Consider the following 16,074-nt stretch of genomic DNA (forward strand, 5'->3'; position numbering starts at 1 on the left):
CGATTGTATTTAGAGCTGCTTTTACCTGAGCGGATCACCCCAAATATGAATGGGAGGTAGAGTGAAGCTGTTAAATCTTTCCAGGTGTCAGACTCTAAAAATGCTTTAATTAATAAGTGCAGACGTACTGCAACGTGATGACAAATTTATACTTATGATATAATAGTTAAAACGAAAAAAAAATCCCCAGGGAGCACAAGGGGGAAATCCCACTGCTTTTTCGAGAATGACTCCAATTGTATCATTTGTATCATTGTATCACTCCATCTATTTCCGAGCGCTGGTTGCCTGATGTGTGTACTCGGTGTCCCATGCACATCATAATTTTTAAATATATGCAACTAACAAGTTTATTTTACCGAATGGCTCGAGAGTGTTCCAAGTCATTTTACTATGATGAGCTGACAGTCGCTTGCAAACCCTGTGGGCTCCGGTGCAACAATATTAAAACGCGACCCGCTGTGTGTGAGGACTACATCTGCAACAGTAAGTGTGGCTGTGTTTAAAGGGGCGCGTTAATGTGCAAAAGTCAACCTGTCTGCTGACCTGTGTGCAATAAACTTGAAATGTCTCCTATTATCGTTGGGTGCACAATAGACAATAGACAAATGAGTCCGTCTGTCGTCTCTTGCACGACAAGGGAGTTTTCAAAGGTCTGCAGAAAGCCAAGGTTCAGGCTTTCTCCGACTGGGGAGTGCAATGGGTACAGAGAACAACATTTATAATTTGAAACGTTTTTATATTCAGTTTTATTATTTCGAACTCATTGTTTGTGTTCCTTTAAAAAGGGGACACTTATGGTTTGTGTTTCCAATTGATGGTTTAATCATTCTAGTTGATTAACCAAGAGTAGAAAGCCACGACAGTGCAAAGTGGCGAGCAGCTGCCTGGAACCGAGTTTCAATTCATACGCATGGATGATTATATTCGGTGATTTTGTTTTATGAGGTTATTTAGTTTTGAAAGTTATTTTATAAAATTATATATATTTAATATACTTAGAGTTCCAGCCAATATATTTATAAAAGTTGTTATCGTTGACCACCTTTGGAGTTTTAAAACGCCGCTGTATCTGAGCCACCAGATATCTTCATCGCCACAACACTCTGCATTGATCTATGTTTGTTTCACTGAAATACTATTCTTTTCTGTTAAAAATTCAAACTAGTGGTAATGTATATTGTATGCTGCGCTGTTTACATATTTTGTTACTTTGCTTAAGAAAACTCGAAGGAGTTTCTTGGTTTATTTACGGGTCTTATAGAAAGCGTCAGTAACACGCAAGAAAAATCCCAATATATAATACCAGTAACATAATCTCTATACTCCTACCCACGCTGGAGGAGACAAATCGAACTCAGTGGAAGGAAGCTTTAGCGGTTAGGTACAGGAGCACTGGATACTGTAACATCAGGTCGATAATTATAACACGCAACTCCAGTAGACTGTTTGTAAATTGGTATAAGCGAAAGCTGGGTTTCAGCAGTTTTGACGGTTGATCGAAATGTGTGTAGTGTAATACTTTACACTGGGGAATAAAATCATCATGTAAGTGGCTTACATGTGGTGGCGTCTCCAGGAATTAAAAGATGGATCTCCTGACCACTGAATCACAGAATTGTTACAGCACAGGAGTCCATTTGGCCCATCGTGTTTGTGCTGGCTCTCTGAAAGAGCAGTTTATCTCGTGCTATTCCCCCACCCCCTTCTCCCTGTAGCCCTGCACATTCTTCCTTTTCAGGTAACAATCTAATCCCCTTTTGAAGGCCTCATTTGAACCTGCCTCCACCACACACTCCAGCAGTGCATTCCAGATCCCAACCACTTGCCGCATGAAAAAGTTTTTCCTCATGTTGCTATTGCTTCTTTTACCAGTTCCCTTAAATCTGTGCCCTCTGGTACTGGATCCTTCCACCAATGGGAACAGTTTTTCCCTATTTACCCTGTCCAAACCCTTCATGATTTTGAACACCTCTATCAAATCTCCTCTCAATCTTCTCTTCTCCAAGGAAAAAAGTCCCAACTTCTCCAATTAATCCACATAACTGAAGTTCCTCATCCATGGAACCATTCTTGTGAATCTTTTCTGCACTCTCTCTAATGCTTTCTCATCTTTCCTAAAGTGTGGCACCCAGAACTGGACACAATACACCAGCTGGGGCTGAACCAGTGTTCTATTTAAAGTTCCCTATTAATAAAGCCTAGGATGCTGTATGCTAGTTCCAGGGAAAAGACTCAGAGGGCAAAGTACCAGAGCAGTGAGTATAACAACCTTATCTTGGGGATTCGCGGCCTAGTTCCAGGGAGAAGACTTGGAAGGCAGAGAACCGGAGCGGTGAGTATAAAAACCTTACCTCGGGGATTTGCGGCCTAGTTCCAGGGAGAAGATTCAGAGGATGGAGCACCGGAGCGGTGAGTATATAGAGTAACTTACCTCGGGTGGAAAAAAACCTGAAAAATTGATGTCACAGGAAAGCTGTGACCTGATTGGCTAGTAGGGAATCTGCACTGAATTTGAAAATAAAACATTGATAAACTAATTAACCCTAATTAACTAATTAATTAATAAGTAGAGGAGTAACTAAAGGAGATTCCTGTATTTAGCATTTAATATTTATAGTAGAAATCTAGTGCTAGGGACCATATAGTTAATTGTGACTTAATTTAGTAAGGATTTAATAAGTATTTATTTCAAATTAATTTATTAATTAGTGCTAGAAATGTCAGTTAGAGGGGTAAAGTGCTTCACCTGTGAGATGTAGGAGGTCCGTGACGCTTCCAGCATTCCGGACAACTACATCTGGAGGAAGTGTACCCAATTGCAACTCCTCACAGATCACATGGATTGTTTGGAGCAGCAATTGGATGCACTTAGGAGCATGCAGGTGGCGGAAAGCATCATAGACAGGAGTTTTAGAGACGTGGTTATACCCAAGGTGCAGGCAGATAGATGGGTGACCACTAGAAGAGACAGGCAGTCAGTGCAGGAATCCCCTGTGGCTATCACCCTCTCTAACAAGTATACCATTTTGGATACTGTTGGGGGGTTGGCCTATCAGGGGAAAACAACAGCAGCAGCCAAAGCCGTGGCACCACGGCTGGCTCTGTTGCTCAGCAGGGAGGGACAAAGCGCAAAAGAGCAATAGTTATAGGGGACTCTATAGTCAGGGGCACAGATAGGCACTTCTGTGGACGTGAAAGAGACTCCAGGATGGTATGTTGCCTCTCTGGTGCCAGAGTCAAGGATGTCTCTGAACAGGCAGGGGGCATTCTGAAGGGGGATAGTGAACAGCCAGAGGTTGTGGTACACATTGGTACTAACAACATAGGCAGGAAGAGTGACGAGGTCCTGCAGGGGGAGTTCAGGGAGTTAGGTAGTAAGTTAAAAAATGGGACCTCTAGGGTTGGAATCTCGGGATTACTCCCTGTGCCACGTGCCAGTGAGGCTAGAAATAGGAAGATAGTGCAGCTAAACATGTGGCTGAACAGCTGGTGTAGAAGGGAGGGTTTCATATATCTGGATCATTGGGATCTCTTCCAGGACAGGTGGGACTTGTACAAGAAGGACAGGTTGCATCTAAACTGGAGGGGTACAAATATCCTGGCTGCGAGGTTTGCTAGCGTCACTCGGGAGGGTTTAAACTAGTGTGGCAGGGGGTGGGAACCAGAGCAGTAGGTCAGCAGGTGAAATAACTGAGGGGGAACTGGTGAATAAGACCAGTAAGACTAATAGGAAGAGCAGGCAGGGAGATGTTGCTGAGCACAGCGGGACTGGTGGTCTGAAGTGCATTTGTTTCAATGCGAGAAGTATAACAGGTAAGGCAGATGAACTTAGAGCTTGGATTAGTACTTGGAACTACGATGTTGTTGCTATTACTGAGACTTGGTTGAGGGAAGGACAGGATTGGCAGCTAAACATTCTGGGATTTAGATGCTTCAGGCAGGATAGAGGGGGATGTAAAAGGGGTGGGGGGAGTTGCATTACTGGTTAAGGAGAATATCACAGCTATACTGCGGGAGGACACCTCGGAGGGGTCATGCAGTGAGGCAATATGGGTAGAGCTCAGGAATAGGAAGGGTGCAGTCACAATGTTGGGGGTTTACTACAGACCTCCCAACAGCCAGCGGGAGATAGAGGTGCAGATATGTAGACAGATTTTGGAAAGATGTAAAAGCAACAGGGTTGTTGTGGTGGGTGATTTTAACTTCCCCTATATTGACTGGGACTTACTTAGTGCTAGGGGCTTGGATGGGGCAGAATTTGTAAGGAGCATCCAGGAGGACTTCTTGAAACAATATGTAGATAGTCCAACTAGGGAAGGGGCCATACTGGACCTGGTATTGGTGAATGAGCCCGGCCAGGTGGTCCAAGTTTCAGTAGGGGAGCATTTGGGGAACAGTGACCATAATTCCGCAGGTTTTAAGGTACTTGTGGATAAGGATAAGAATAGTCCTCGGGTGAAGGTGCTAAATTAGGGGAAGGCTAATTATAACAATATTAGGCAGGAACTGAAGAATTTAGATTGGGGGCGGCTGTTTGAGGGTAAATCAACATCTGACATGTGGGAGTCTTTCAAACATCAGTTGATTAGAATCCAGGACCGGCATGTTCCTGTGAGGAAGAAGGATAAGTTTGGCAAATTTCAGGAACCTTCGATAACGCGGGATATTGTGAACCTAGTCAAAAAGAAAAAGGAAGCATTCGTAAGAGCTAGAAGGCTGGGAACAGACAAAGCCCTTGAGGAATATAAAGAAAGTAGGAAGGAACTTAAGCAAGGAGTCAGGAGGGCTAAGAGGGGTCGTGAAAACTCATAAGGAGAATCCCGAGGCTTTTTATATGTATATAAAGAGCAAGAGGATAGTCAGGGAAAGGATTGGCCCACTCAAGGACAGAGGAGGGAATCTATGTGTGGAGCCAGAGGAAATGGGAGAGGTTCTAAATGAGTACTTTGCATCGGTATTCACCAAAGAGAAGGACTTGGTGAATGATGAGTTTAGGGAAGGGAGTGCAGATAGTCTCAGTCATCTCATTATCAAAAAGGAGGAGGTGTTGGACGTCTTGGAAAACACTAAGGTAGATAAGTCCCCAGGGCCTGATGGGATCTACCCCAGAATACTGAGGGAGACAAGGGAGGAAATTGCTGGGGCCTTGACAGAAATCTTTGTATCCTTATTGGCTGCAGGTGAGGTCCCAGAGGACTGGAGAATAGCCAATGTTGTTCCTTTGTTTAAGAAGGGTAGCAAGGATAATCCAGGAAATTACAGACAAGTGAGCCTTACGTCAGTGGGAGGGAAATTATTGGAGAGGATTCTTCGGGACAGGATTTATTCCCATTTGGAAACAAATGGACTTATTAGTAAGAGGCAGCATGGTTTTGTGAAGGGGAGGTTGTGTCTCTCTAACTTGATCGAGTTTTTTGAGGAGGTGACGAAGATGATTGATGAAGGAAGGGCAGTGGATGTTGTCTACATGGACTTCAGTAAAGCCTTTGACAATGCAGGTCTCATAGCAGACTGGTACAAAAGGTGAAGTCACACGGGATCAGAGGTGAGCTGGCAAGATGGATACAGAACTGGCTCGGTCATCGAAGACAGAGGTTAGCAGTGGAAGGGTACTTTTCTGAATGGAAGGCTGTGACTAGTGGTGTTCCTCAGGGATCAGTGCTGGGACCTTTGGTCTGATTAGTAAGTTTGCGGACGACACAAAGGTTGGTGGAGTTGCGGATGAGGATTGTCAGAGGATACAGCAGGAATTGGATCGGTTGGAGACTTGGGCGGAGAAATGGCAGATGGAGTTTAATCCGGACAAGTGTGAGGTAATGCATTTTGGAAGGTCTAATGCAGGTGGGAAGTATACAGTAAATGGCAGAACCCTTAGGAGTATTGACAGGCAGAGAGATCTGGGCATACAGGGCCACAGGTCACTGAAAGTGGCAACGCAGGTGGATAAGGTAGTCAGGAAGGCATAAGGCATGCTTGCCTTCATCGGTCGGGGCATAGAGTATAAAAATTGGCAAGTCATCTGCAGCTGTACAGAACCTTAGTTAGGCCGCACTTGGAATATTGCGTACAATTCAGGTCGCCACACTACCAGAAGGATGTGGAGGCTTTGGAGATGGTACAGAGGAGGTTTATCAGGATGTTGCCTGGTCTGGAGGGCATTAGCTATGAGGAGAGGTTGGAAAAACTCGGATTGTTTTCACTGGAACGACGGAGCTGGAGGGGCGACATGATAGAGGTTTACAAAGTTATGAGTGGCATGGACAGAGTGGATAGTCAGAAGCTTTTTCCCAGAGTGGAAGAATCAGTTACTAGGGGACATAGGTTTAAGGTGCGAGGGGCAAAGTTTAGAGGGGATGTGCGAGGCAGGTTTTTTCACAGAGGGTGGTGAGTGCCTGGAACTCGCTGCCAGGGGAGGTGGTGGAAGCAAGTACGATAGCGACATTTAAGAGGCATCTTGACAAATACATGAATAGGAAGGGAATAGAGGGATACGGTCCCTGGAAGTGCAGAAGGTTTTAGTTTAGACAGACGTCATGATTGGCCTGTTCCTGTGCTGTACTGTTCTTTGTTCTTTGTTCTATTAACTGCTCTCAACCTGTCCTGCCATCTTCAATAATTTATGCAGATATACACCCAGGTCCCTCTGCTCCTGCACCCCTTTTAGAATTGCACCCTTTATTTTATATTGTCACTCCAAGTGTTTCTTACCAAAATGAATCACTTCACACTTCCCAGCTTAAAATTTCATCTGCCACTTGGCTGCCCATTCCACCAACCTGCGTCCTTTTGAAGTTCTACACTATCCTCCTCACACTTGACAATGTTTGCAAGTTTCGTGCCATCTGCAAATTTTGAAATTGTGCCCTGTACACCAAGGTCTAGGTCATTAATTTATATCAGAAACAGCAAGGGTCCTAACATTGACCCCTGGGGAACTCCACTACAAACCTTCCTCCAGTCCGAAAAACATCCATTAACCACTACTCTGTTTCCTGTCACTCAGTCAATTTCATATCCATGTTGCTACTGTTCCTTTTATTCCATGAGCTATAATTTTGCTCACAAGTCTATGTGCAACACTTTATCAAATGCTTTTTGAAAGTCCATGTACACCACATCAACAGCATTACCCTTATCAACCTTCTCTGTTACCTCATCAAAAAACTCCAGCAAGTTAGTTAAACATGATTTGCCCTTCACAGATGTGTTGGCTTTCCCTAATTAACCCACATTTGCCAAAGTGACTTTGTTTAATTTTGTCCTGAATTGTCATTTCTAGAAGCTTCCTCACCACTGAGGTTAAATTGACTGGCCTATCATTGCTGGGCTTATCTTTACACACTTTTTTTGCACAAGGGTGTAATGTTTGCAATTCTCCAGTCCTCTAGCACCACCCCTGAATATAATAAGAAAGACTGGAAAATTATGGTCAGTGCCTCTGCAATTTCCACTCTCACTTCCCTCTGTTTCTTTGGAAGCATCTCATCCGGTCCTTGTGACTTATCAACTTTAGGTAGAGATGGTCTATCCAATACCTCCTCCTTATCAAAAAACTGCAGAGAGTTGGAGTGGGGAGGAATCACAAAGCATTAATTTTGGCCAGGGTTGGGGCCGACCATGACTCATGGCCCTCCTGCCTTGGGCGCTATGGCGTTGGAAGGATGAATGAGAATGGGCAGAGACTGCTTGAGTTGTGTACCTATCATAACCTATGCATCACCAACTCGTTCTTTCACACTAAACCCTGTCACCAGGTTTCATGGAGGCACCCAAGATCGCGTCGTTGGCACCAGCTAGACCTCATTGTCACAAGGCGAGCCTCCTTAAACAGTGTTCAAATCACATGCAGCTTCCACAGTGCGGACTGCGACACCGACCACTCCCTGGTGTGCAGCAAGGTTAGACTCAGACCAAGGAAGTTGCATCATTCGAAGCAGAAGGGCCACCCGCGCATCAACACAAGCAGAATTTCTCACTCACAGCTGTTACAAAAATTTCTAAATTCACTTGTAACAGCCCTTCAAAACACTCCCACAGGGGATGCTGAGACCAAGTGGGCCCACATCAGAGACACCATCTATGAGTCAGCTTTGACCACCTACGGCAAAGGTGCGAAGAGAAATGCAGACTGGTTTCAATCTCAAAATGAAGAGCTGGAACCTGTCATAGCCGGGCAGAAAGTGTTCAGTCAATAGCAAAGCTAGGGCGCCGCTGACCTCAAGAAGGGTGCCCACAAAAATCTAGTGATCTATTTGGTGTGAATTTTCTCTTTCTTGGTGGCAGTTTAAATCTGGTGCATAGTCAAGGGGATGTCTTGGCCTGCAGCACCAATGATGTCAGCAAACAGAGAAGCAGCCAATTACATTGAAGTATTCACTTACACAGCAAACCAGGAATTTAAAAGCACTTAATATCCTTCACTTTTAATTTAAATTTTCATAAAGTGAAATGAATGATTGGATTAAAATAGAAGCTAGAATAAAGATAAACTTTAAAAAATTCTTTAAAAATATGGAATTTATTATGGAAAAATTTGACATTCCACAATACGAAATAAGCTTTTTAGGGCCAGTGAGGGTGTTCAGCAATAATTATGAAGTTAGTACATAAAAACCCAGTTGCACCTCATTCAACAAGGTTTCATTTTTTCAAGAGATTTTACAGTGGCATCTCATTGATTGGAGCTTCAACAGCACATCCTTTGGAAAAGTATAAAATCTCTGACAGGAGCTTCTGGATTTCCACATTAAGCTGTACATGTGCAGACTCCAGAAGTTGTCATAGCGATTTCACAGATGGATACAGCACTGAAACAGGCCCTTTGGCCCACCGAGTCTGTGCTGACCAACAACCACCCATTTATACTAATCCTACATTAATCCCATATTTCCTACCACATCCCCACCACCTACCTACACTAGGGGCAATTTTATAATGGACAATTTACCTATTAACCTGCAAGTCTTTGGCTGTGGGAGGAAACCAGAGCACGCGGCAGAAACTCACGCAGTCACAGGGAGAACTTGCAAACTCCACACAGGCAGTACCCAGAACCAAACCCAGGTCGCTGGAGCTGTGAGGCTGCAGTGCTAACCAGTGTGTCGCCCATTGAGAGATACAGCACTGAAACAGGCCCTTCAGCCCACCGAGTCTGTGCTGACCATCAGCCACCCATTTATACTAATCCTACATTAATTCCATATTCCCTACCACATCCCCACCTTCCCTCAATTCTCCTACCACCTACCTATACTAGGGGCAATTTACAATGGCCAATTTACTTATCAACCTGCAAGTCTTTGGCTGTGGGAGGAAACCGGAGCACCCGGCAGAAACCCACACAGTCACAGGGGGAACTTGCAAACTCCGCACAGACAGTACCCAGAACTGAACACGGGTCGCTGGAGCTGTGAGGCTGTGGTGCTAACCACTGCGCCAGTGTTAGTTTCAGCGGCACAGTGGCGCAGTGGTTAGCACTGCAGCCTCACAGCTCCAGGGACCCGGGTTCGATTCCGGGTACTGCCTGTGTGGAGTTTGCAAGTTCTCCCTGTGTCTGCGTGGGTTTTCTCCGGGTGCTCCGGTTTCCTCCCACAAGCCAAAAGACTTGCAGATTGACAGGTAAATTGGCCATTATAAATTGTCACTAGTATAGGTAGGTGGTAGGGAAATATAGGGACAGGTGGGGATGTTTGGTAGGAATATAGGATTAGTATAAATGGGTGGTTGATGTTTGGCACAGACTCGGTGGGCCGAAGGGCCTGTTTCAGTGCTGTATCTCTAATCTAATCTAATGATGGTGAACCTGACAGTTTCACCATCATTACCACTGCAAAATCGGGCTGTTGTTTTTAGTTATTAAAACAGTGGAAATAGCAAAGGCTGTTTTGGTCATGGGTGGGTGGGTGGTCATGTGATGAAACCCCCAAAAATTTGTCCAACCCAAGTTAGCAACCTTACATACAGTGGATATGTCTATTCATCGCTTTTGTTTTTGAATAGTATGCACTCACTTCACGTGGAATTTTCTTAATCATCTTCACACACATTGAGAATGGATACCGTTATCGTGCGCACAATCTTTATCAACTTCCAATATATTTCTCTTCAATTTCCAGCTAACTTTGATTTCTTTTTACCCATTTTTGAAAGTTTAAAAATAAACTAAGATATTTTTGAGATTTTTAAAAGTTAATATTCCAATCATACTGGCCATGCAATATGTGCACTCTTCCTTTCAAACCTAGAGCACCATTGAATGTGCCAACATAATATATAATTTAGAGGAAGCAAGAGCAGGGAATATGGTCAATCACTTGCCTATCTCAACCTCTTCCACTTTAAATTATGACTCGCCTCACTCCTAACTCTGCATTTATTTCCCTCACACTGCATAATGAAAGATAACAAGAGGCCAGAAGACCTTTCATGATCAGTCAATTTCCTTCCTACCATACCTTACTATCTGTTTCCCTTAGTGGCCTTCTTTGCTTTTAATATTCAACTTAAAAAAAAAATTGAATGAGGAAAGAAATTGCCTGTCTGCCTTCCTCTCCCTCCCAGACCCAATTTTCTCTCACTTTACAAACGTCATAAAACACAAAACAAATGCTCCAATAGTTATGTAAACAGAACACTGTAATTTTCTTTTACTCTCATGGACATGGCTTTCTCTCTTGCCCTTACGCTCACACCCTCTCTCACATCACATCCAGACTTTTGGGAGAGTCTGAGGCCTTTCGTATAAACTTTAATGAAGGTATTAAAAGACAAAAAAGATAATTCAATGGATGTCTTTAATCATATTGTATAATGTGTGTAATTTTTACAATTTTTATTTTGGACATGAGAAATTTCAGTTACTAACTACAAAAAGTTTGTAGAAAGCATTGAGAGAATTATGGCAACCCAAAAAACAGCATGCACAATCTGGTGCTCAGAAAGTATGACAAAAGCATGACAACAGGAATTGTGCTGATGTAAATGAGAGGAAAAACACCAGCATGAACTTGATGAGCTGAATAATCTGCTTCAGCTTCAGATGGTGTCATTCTTGGCTCATTCCAGAGACTTGAGTACATAGTCTAGACGGGCACTTTCAGTGCAATATCGCGGGAGTGCTGCTTTGTTAAAGGTGCTGTTTATCGAATGAGATGTTAAACCAAGTCTGCCAAGTCAGAAGAGCATGGGAGTTCTTCCAGAATCCTGGCCAACATTTATCTTTCAGCCAAAACCACCAAGAACAGATGATCTGATAACTTTTGTCATTACTAGGTTTAGGATTTTGGGCTGAATTTAGTGTGACAGTTTGGAGCGGGAATGGAGGCATAGGAGGCCAGACAATAAAGTCGGATGCATCCGCCCAGAAATCTGACGTCATGACATCAATTCCGGATTTTGCCAGCAGCGAGTAAGCACCAAGGTGGCGTTGCCACCCCGACGTGATGGGACTGCATTTTAAATTGCAGAATATATTAGGTAGAATACGTTAGCACGTAATTGTAAGTAATTCAATGGAGGACTTGGAACTAAGTGGACGATGGGTGGCCCTCATGTGCCTTCGGATCTCCAGCTGTTGAAAACTGGCAGAACTGAGGCGAGGCATCAGTGCTGCCACGGGTTGGCAACCATGACCAGCACCGCATAGGGGAAAAGAGGGGGAAGCGGAAGCCATTGTCAGCCTACAGTGCTGTACACTCTGCAAGGATGGACTTGGTCGCAGGTGGTCTGCAAGCTGGGGGCTTGGTTTTGGGTGGCTGTATCGGGTGGCGAAACTGTTGGGTGAGAGGGACGGCGGTCAAGAGGGGGGTCTTCTGGGAGAAATAGCAATGGGACAGCTGCTAAGGTCGAGTCATCTCTGCAACAACAGTGCTCTGGAGGACAACTGATCACCTGGCATGGGTCTCATAGACCCTGTATTTTTGAACCCTTGTGTGATGCAGCATCTTCGATGGAGAGAGGGCCAGGAGGCAGCTGCACCCGCGAGTGAAGCTCCACAACGAGAGCAGCAGCAGGTGGCCATGCCAGGAAGATACCACCTGTGCCAGTGTGTGTACATGACTCTAATCGGCTAGCTCCAAATGTTCAAGTAGCATTGTCAGTGAAGACTATGGCTTTCAAGGGAGGCTGTCACTGACTTGTGCACCATGCTGCAGGAAGAATTGCGACCTATGGGATTTGGTGGTCACCCTATGCCAATGGCCCTGAGGAATCATAGAGTTATACAGCACAGAAACAGGCCCTTTGGTCCATCGTGTCTGTGCCGGCCATCAAGCACCTAACTATTCTAACCCCATTTTCCAGCACTTGGCCTGTAGCTTTTTATGCTTTGGCATTTCAAGTGCTCATCTAAATACTTCTTAAATGTTGAGAGGATTCCTGCCTCTACCACCTCTTCATGCAGTGCGTTCCAGATGCCAACCACCCTCTGGGTGAAAAAATCTTTCCTCAAATCCCCTCTAAACATCCTGCACCTTACCTTAAATCTATGTCCCCTGGTTATTGACTCCTCCACTAAGGGAAAAAGTTTCTTCCTATCTAATCTATCAATGCCCCTCATAATTTTGTATACCTCAATCATATCTCCCCTCAGCCTTCTCTGCTCTAAGGAAAACAACCCTAGCCTTTTCAGTCTCTCTTCATAGCTGAAATGCTCCACAGCCCAGGCAACATCCTGGTGAATCTTCTCTGCACCCTCTTCAGTGCAATCACATCCTTCCTATAGTGTGGTGCCCAGAACTGTACACAGTACTCCAGCTGTGACCTAACTAGCGTTTTATACAGCTCCATCATAACCTCCCTGCTCTTATATTCTATGCCTCGGCTAATGAAGGTAAGTATCCCATGTGCCTTCCCAACCACCTTATCTACCTGTGCTGCTGCCTTCAGTGATCTATGGACAAGTACACCAAGGTCCCTCTGACCCTCTGTACTTCCTAGAGTCCTACCATCTATTGTATATTGTTAGTCCTCCCAAAATGCATCACCTCACACTTCTCAGGATTAAATTCCATTTGCCACAGCTCCGCCCATCTTACCAGCCCATCTATATCGTCCTGTATTCTAAGGCTTTCCTCCTCACTATTTACGACACCACCAATTTTCATGTCATCTGCGAACTTACTGATCATACCTCCTATATTCACATCTAAATCATTAATGTACACTACAAACAGCAAGGGTCCCAGCACCAATCCCTGCGGTACACCACTGGTCACAGGCTTCCACTCGCAAAAACAACCCTCAACCATTACCCTCTGTCTCCTGACACGAAGCCAAATTGTCCTGGATCTGATGGGCTCTTACCTTCTTAACCAATCTCCCATGCGGGACCTTATCAAAAGCCTTACTGAAGTCCATGTAGACTACATCAAGTGCTTTAACCTCATCTACACATCTCATCACCGCATCAAAAAATTCAGTCAAGTTAGTTAGACACAATCTCCCCCTGACAAAGCTATGCTGATTATCCCTGATTAATCCCTGCCTCTCCAAGTAGAGATTAATCCTGTCACTCAGAACTTTTTCCAATAGTTTCCCAACCACTGATGTTAGACTCACTGGCCTGTAATTACCTGGTTTATCCCTGCTACCCTTCTTGAATAATGGTACCACATTCGCAGTCCTCCAAATCCTCTGATACCTCTCTTGTGGCCAGAGAGGATTTGAAAATTTGTGTCAGAGCCCCTGCTATCTCCTCCCTTCCCTCACATAACAGCCTGGGATACATCTCATCTGGGCCTGGGGATTTATCCACTTTTAAGCCTTCTAAAACAGCTAATACTTCCTCCCTTTCAATGCTAATATGTTCAAGTCTATCACAATCCCCCTCCTTGATCTCTACAACTACATTCAACCAGATCCTATTTTATCATCTTAAATTGACCTTCCCCCAATTCAGTACTTTTATTTCCAGTCCATCTTTGTCCTTTTCCATAACTACCTTAAATCTTACAGAGTTATGGTCACTATCCCCGAAATGTTCCCCCACTGACACTTCTACCACTTGTCCGGCTTCATTCCCTAGGATTAGGTCCAGTACTGCCGCTTCTCTTGTAGGACTTTCTACATAGTGGCTCAAAAAGCTTTCCTGTATGCATTTTAAGAATTCCGCCCCCTATAAGCCTTTTGTACTAAGACTATCCCAGTTGATATTGGGGAAGTACTATTATTACCCTATTATTTTTAAACTTCTCTGAGATTTACCTACATATCTGCTCATCTATCTCTCCCTGATTGTTTGGAGGCCGCTAGTACGCTCCCAGCCAAGTGATTGCCCCCTTTTTGTTTTTAAGTTCTACCCATATGGCCTCATTTGAGGAACCTTCTAAGATGTCATCCCTCCTTACTGCAGTAATTGACTCCTTAATCAACAGTGCAATGCCACCTCCTCTTTTACCCCCTCCCCTATCACGCCTGAAGATTCTATACCCTGAATATTGAGCTGCCAGGCCTGCCCCTCCCTCAACCATGTCTCTGTGATAGCAATGCTATCATAATGCCATGTGCTAATCAATGCCCTCAATTCATCTGCCTTACTAGTAAGACTCCTTGCATTAAAATAGATGCAATCCAGCCTTGCATTTTTTACTTGTGCCTTAACAGGTCGATATTTGGTCTGTCTTCCAGACTGACTCAGTTTCTCTTCTATATTTGACTGTGCATCACCCCCTACTGTACTGCCACTCTGTATCCCATCCCCCTGCCAAATTAGTTTAAACCCCCCCCCCCCCAACAGCACAAACTAACCTCCCAGTAAGGATGTTGGTCCCGTTCCAGTTCAGGTGCTACCTGTCCAATTTGTACAGGTCCCATCTTTGCTAGAAACAGACCCAGTGATCCAGGAAACTAAAGCCCTCCCTCCTGCACAACCTCCTCAGCTACGCACTCATCTGCTCTATCCTCCTATTCCTATACTCACTCGCACATGGCATCAGGAGTAATCCAGAGATTGCAACCTTTGAGGTCCTGCTTTTTAATCTGCTATCTAGCTCTGTAAATTCTTGTTGCAGGACCTCATCCCTCTTTCTACCTATGTCATTGGTACCAATGTGTACCATGACCTCTGACTGTTCACCCTCTCCCTTCAGAATGTCCTGCAGCCTCTCCGAGACATCCTTGACCCTAGCACCAGGGAGGCAACATACCATCCTGGAGTCTTGTTTATGGCCACAGAAACGCCTGTCTGTTCCCCTTACAATTGAATCCCCTATCAGTATGGCTCTCCCACTGTTTTTCATCCCCTCCTGTGCAGCAGAGCCATCCACAAACATGACTGTTGTTGCTTTCCCCTGGGAGGCCATCCCCACCAACAGTATCCAAATGGTATATCTGTTTGAGAGGGTATAGTCAAAGGGGACCCCTACACTAGAGGTGTGCCAAGGAAACCCAACGCGAGCTTGAATTCCGGACCCAGAAGTCCGACACTACCCGAACCCACCACATGTCGTCGGGACCAGTCAGGGTTGGGTCGGGTGGCAGGCCTTTGCATCAGTACATGGCCTGCTACCCGGCCTGACCTCGACGGGAACTGACGGCATGTGTCAGGTTCAGGTCGGGTCAGGTCTGGCTTCCGGGTCCAGCATTCGGACTTGGATTGGGTTTCCTTCGCACAGCTCTACCCTGCACTACCTGCCTGCGCTTACTACTCCTCCTGGTGGTCACCCATCCCTTTTCTGCCTCTGCAGCCATTCCCTGTGGTGTGACCACCTCGCTAAACGTGCTATCCACGACGTCCTCAGCATCGCGGATGCTCCACAGTGAGTCCATCCACAGCTCCAGCTGCGTAATGCGGTCAGCTAGTAGCTGCAGTTGGACACACTTCCTGCTCACATGGTCGCCAGGGACATGGGAAGTGTCCCTGATTTCCCAAATAGCGCAGGAGGAGCATGCCACGGGCTGAGCTCTTCTGCCATGACTTAGCCTTAGATTAAGCTCCATAGTTACTCCCTTTAATTTAGAGTACTATTTACGATAGGGACCTTATTCTACTCCAAACACTACCTACTACAATCTAAATTCCCTACCTTTACTTCAGCTATTGAAAGTTGTAAAAAAGAGGAGCAATACCCACCT

The 16,074-nt window shown here is 44.9% G+C and overlaps 1 protein-coding gene across 1 annotated transcript in view; it reads left to right on the forward strand.

Moving 5' to 3' along the window:
* The first annotated feature begins 236 nt into the window (after positions 1–236).
* The window catches only part of LOC137383685 (tumor necrosis factor receptor superfamily member 17), a 50,792-nt gene continuing 34,954 nt past the window's right edge, over positions 237–16,074 (forward strand). Inside the window, exon 1 of the mRNA XM_068056855.1 lies at positions 237–486. Within this exon, the coding sequence (XP_067912956.1) occupies positions 312–486 (175 nt within the window). The 5' untranslated portion in view covers positions 237–311. The remainder of the gene's footprint in view (positions 487–16,074) is intronic.

Source organism: Heterodontus francisci, chromosome 24, assembly GCF_036365525.1.
Source record: "Heterodontus francisci isolate sHetFra1 chromosome 24, sHetFra1.hap1, whole genome shotgun sequence".
NCBI classification, from domain to species: domain Eukaryota; kingdom Metazoa; phylum Chordata; class Chondrichthyes; order Heterodontiformes; family Heterodontidae; genus Heterodontus; species Heterodontus francisci.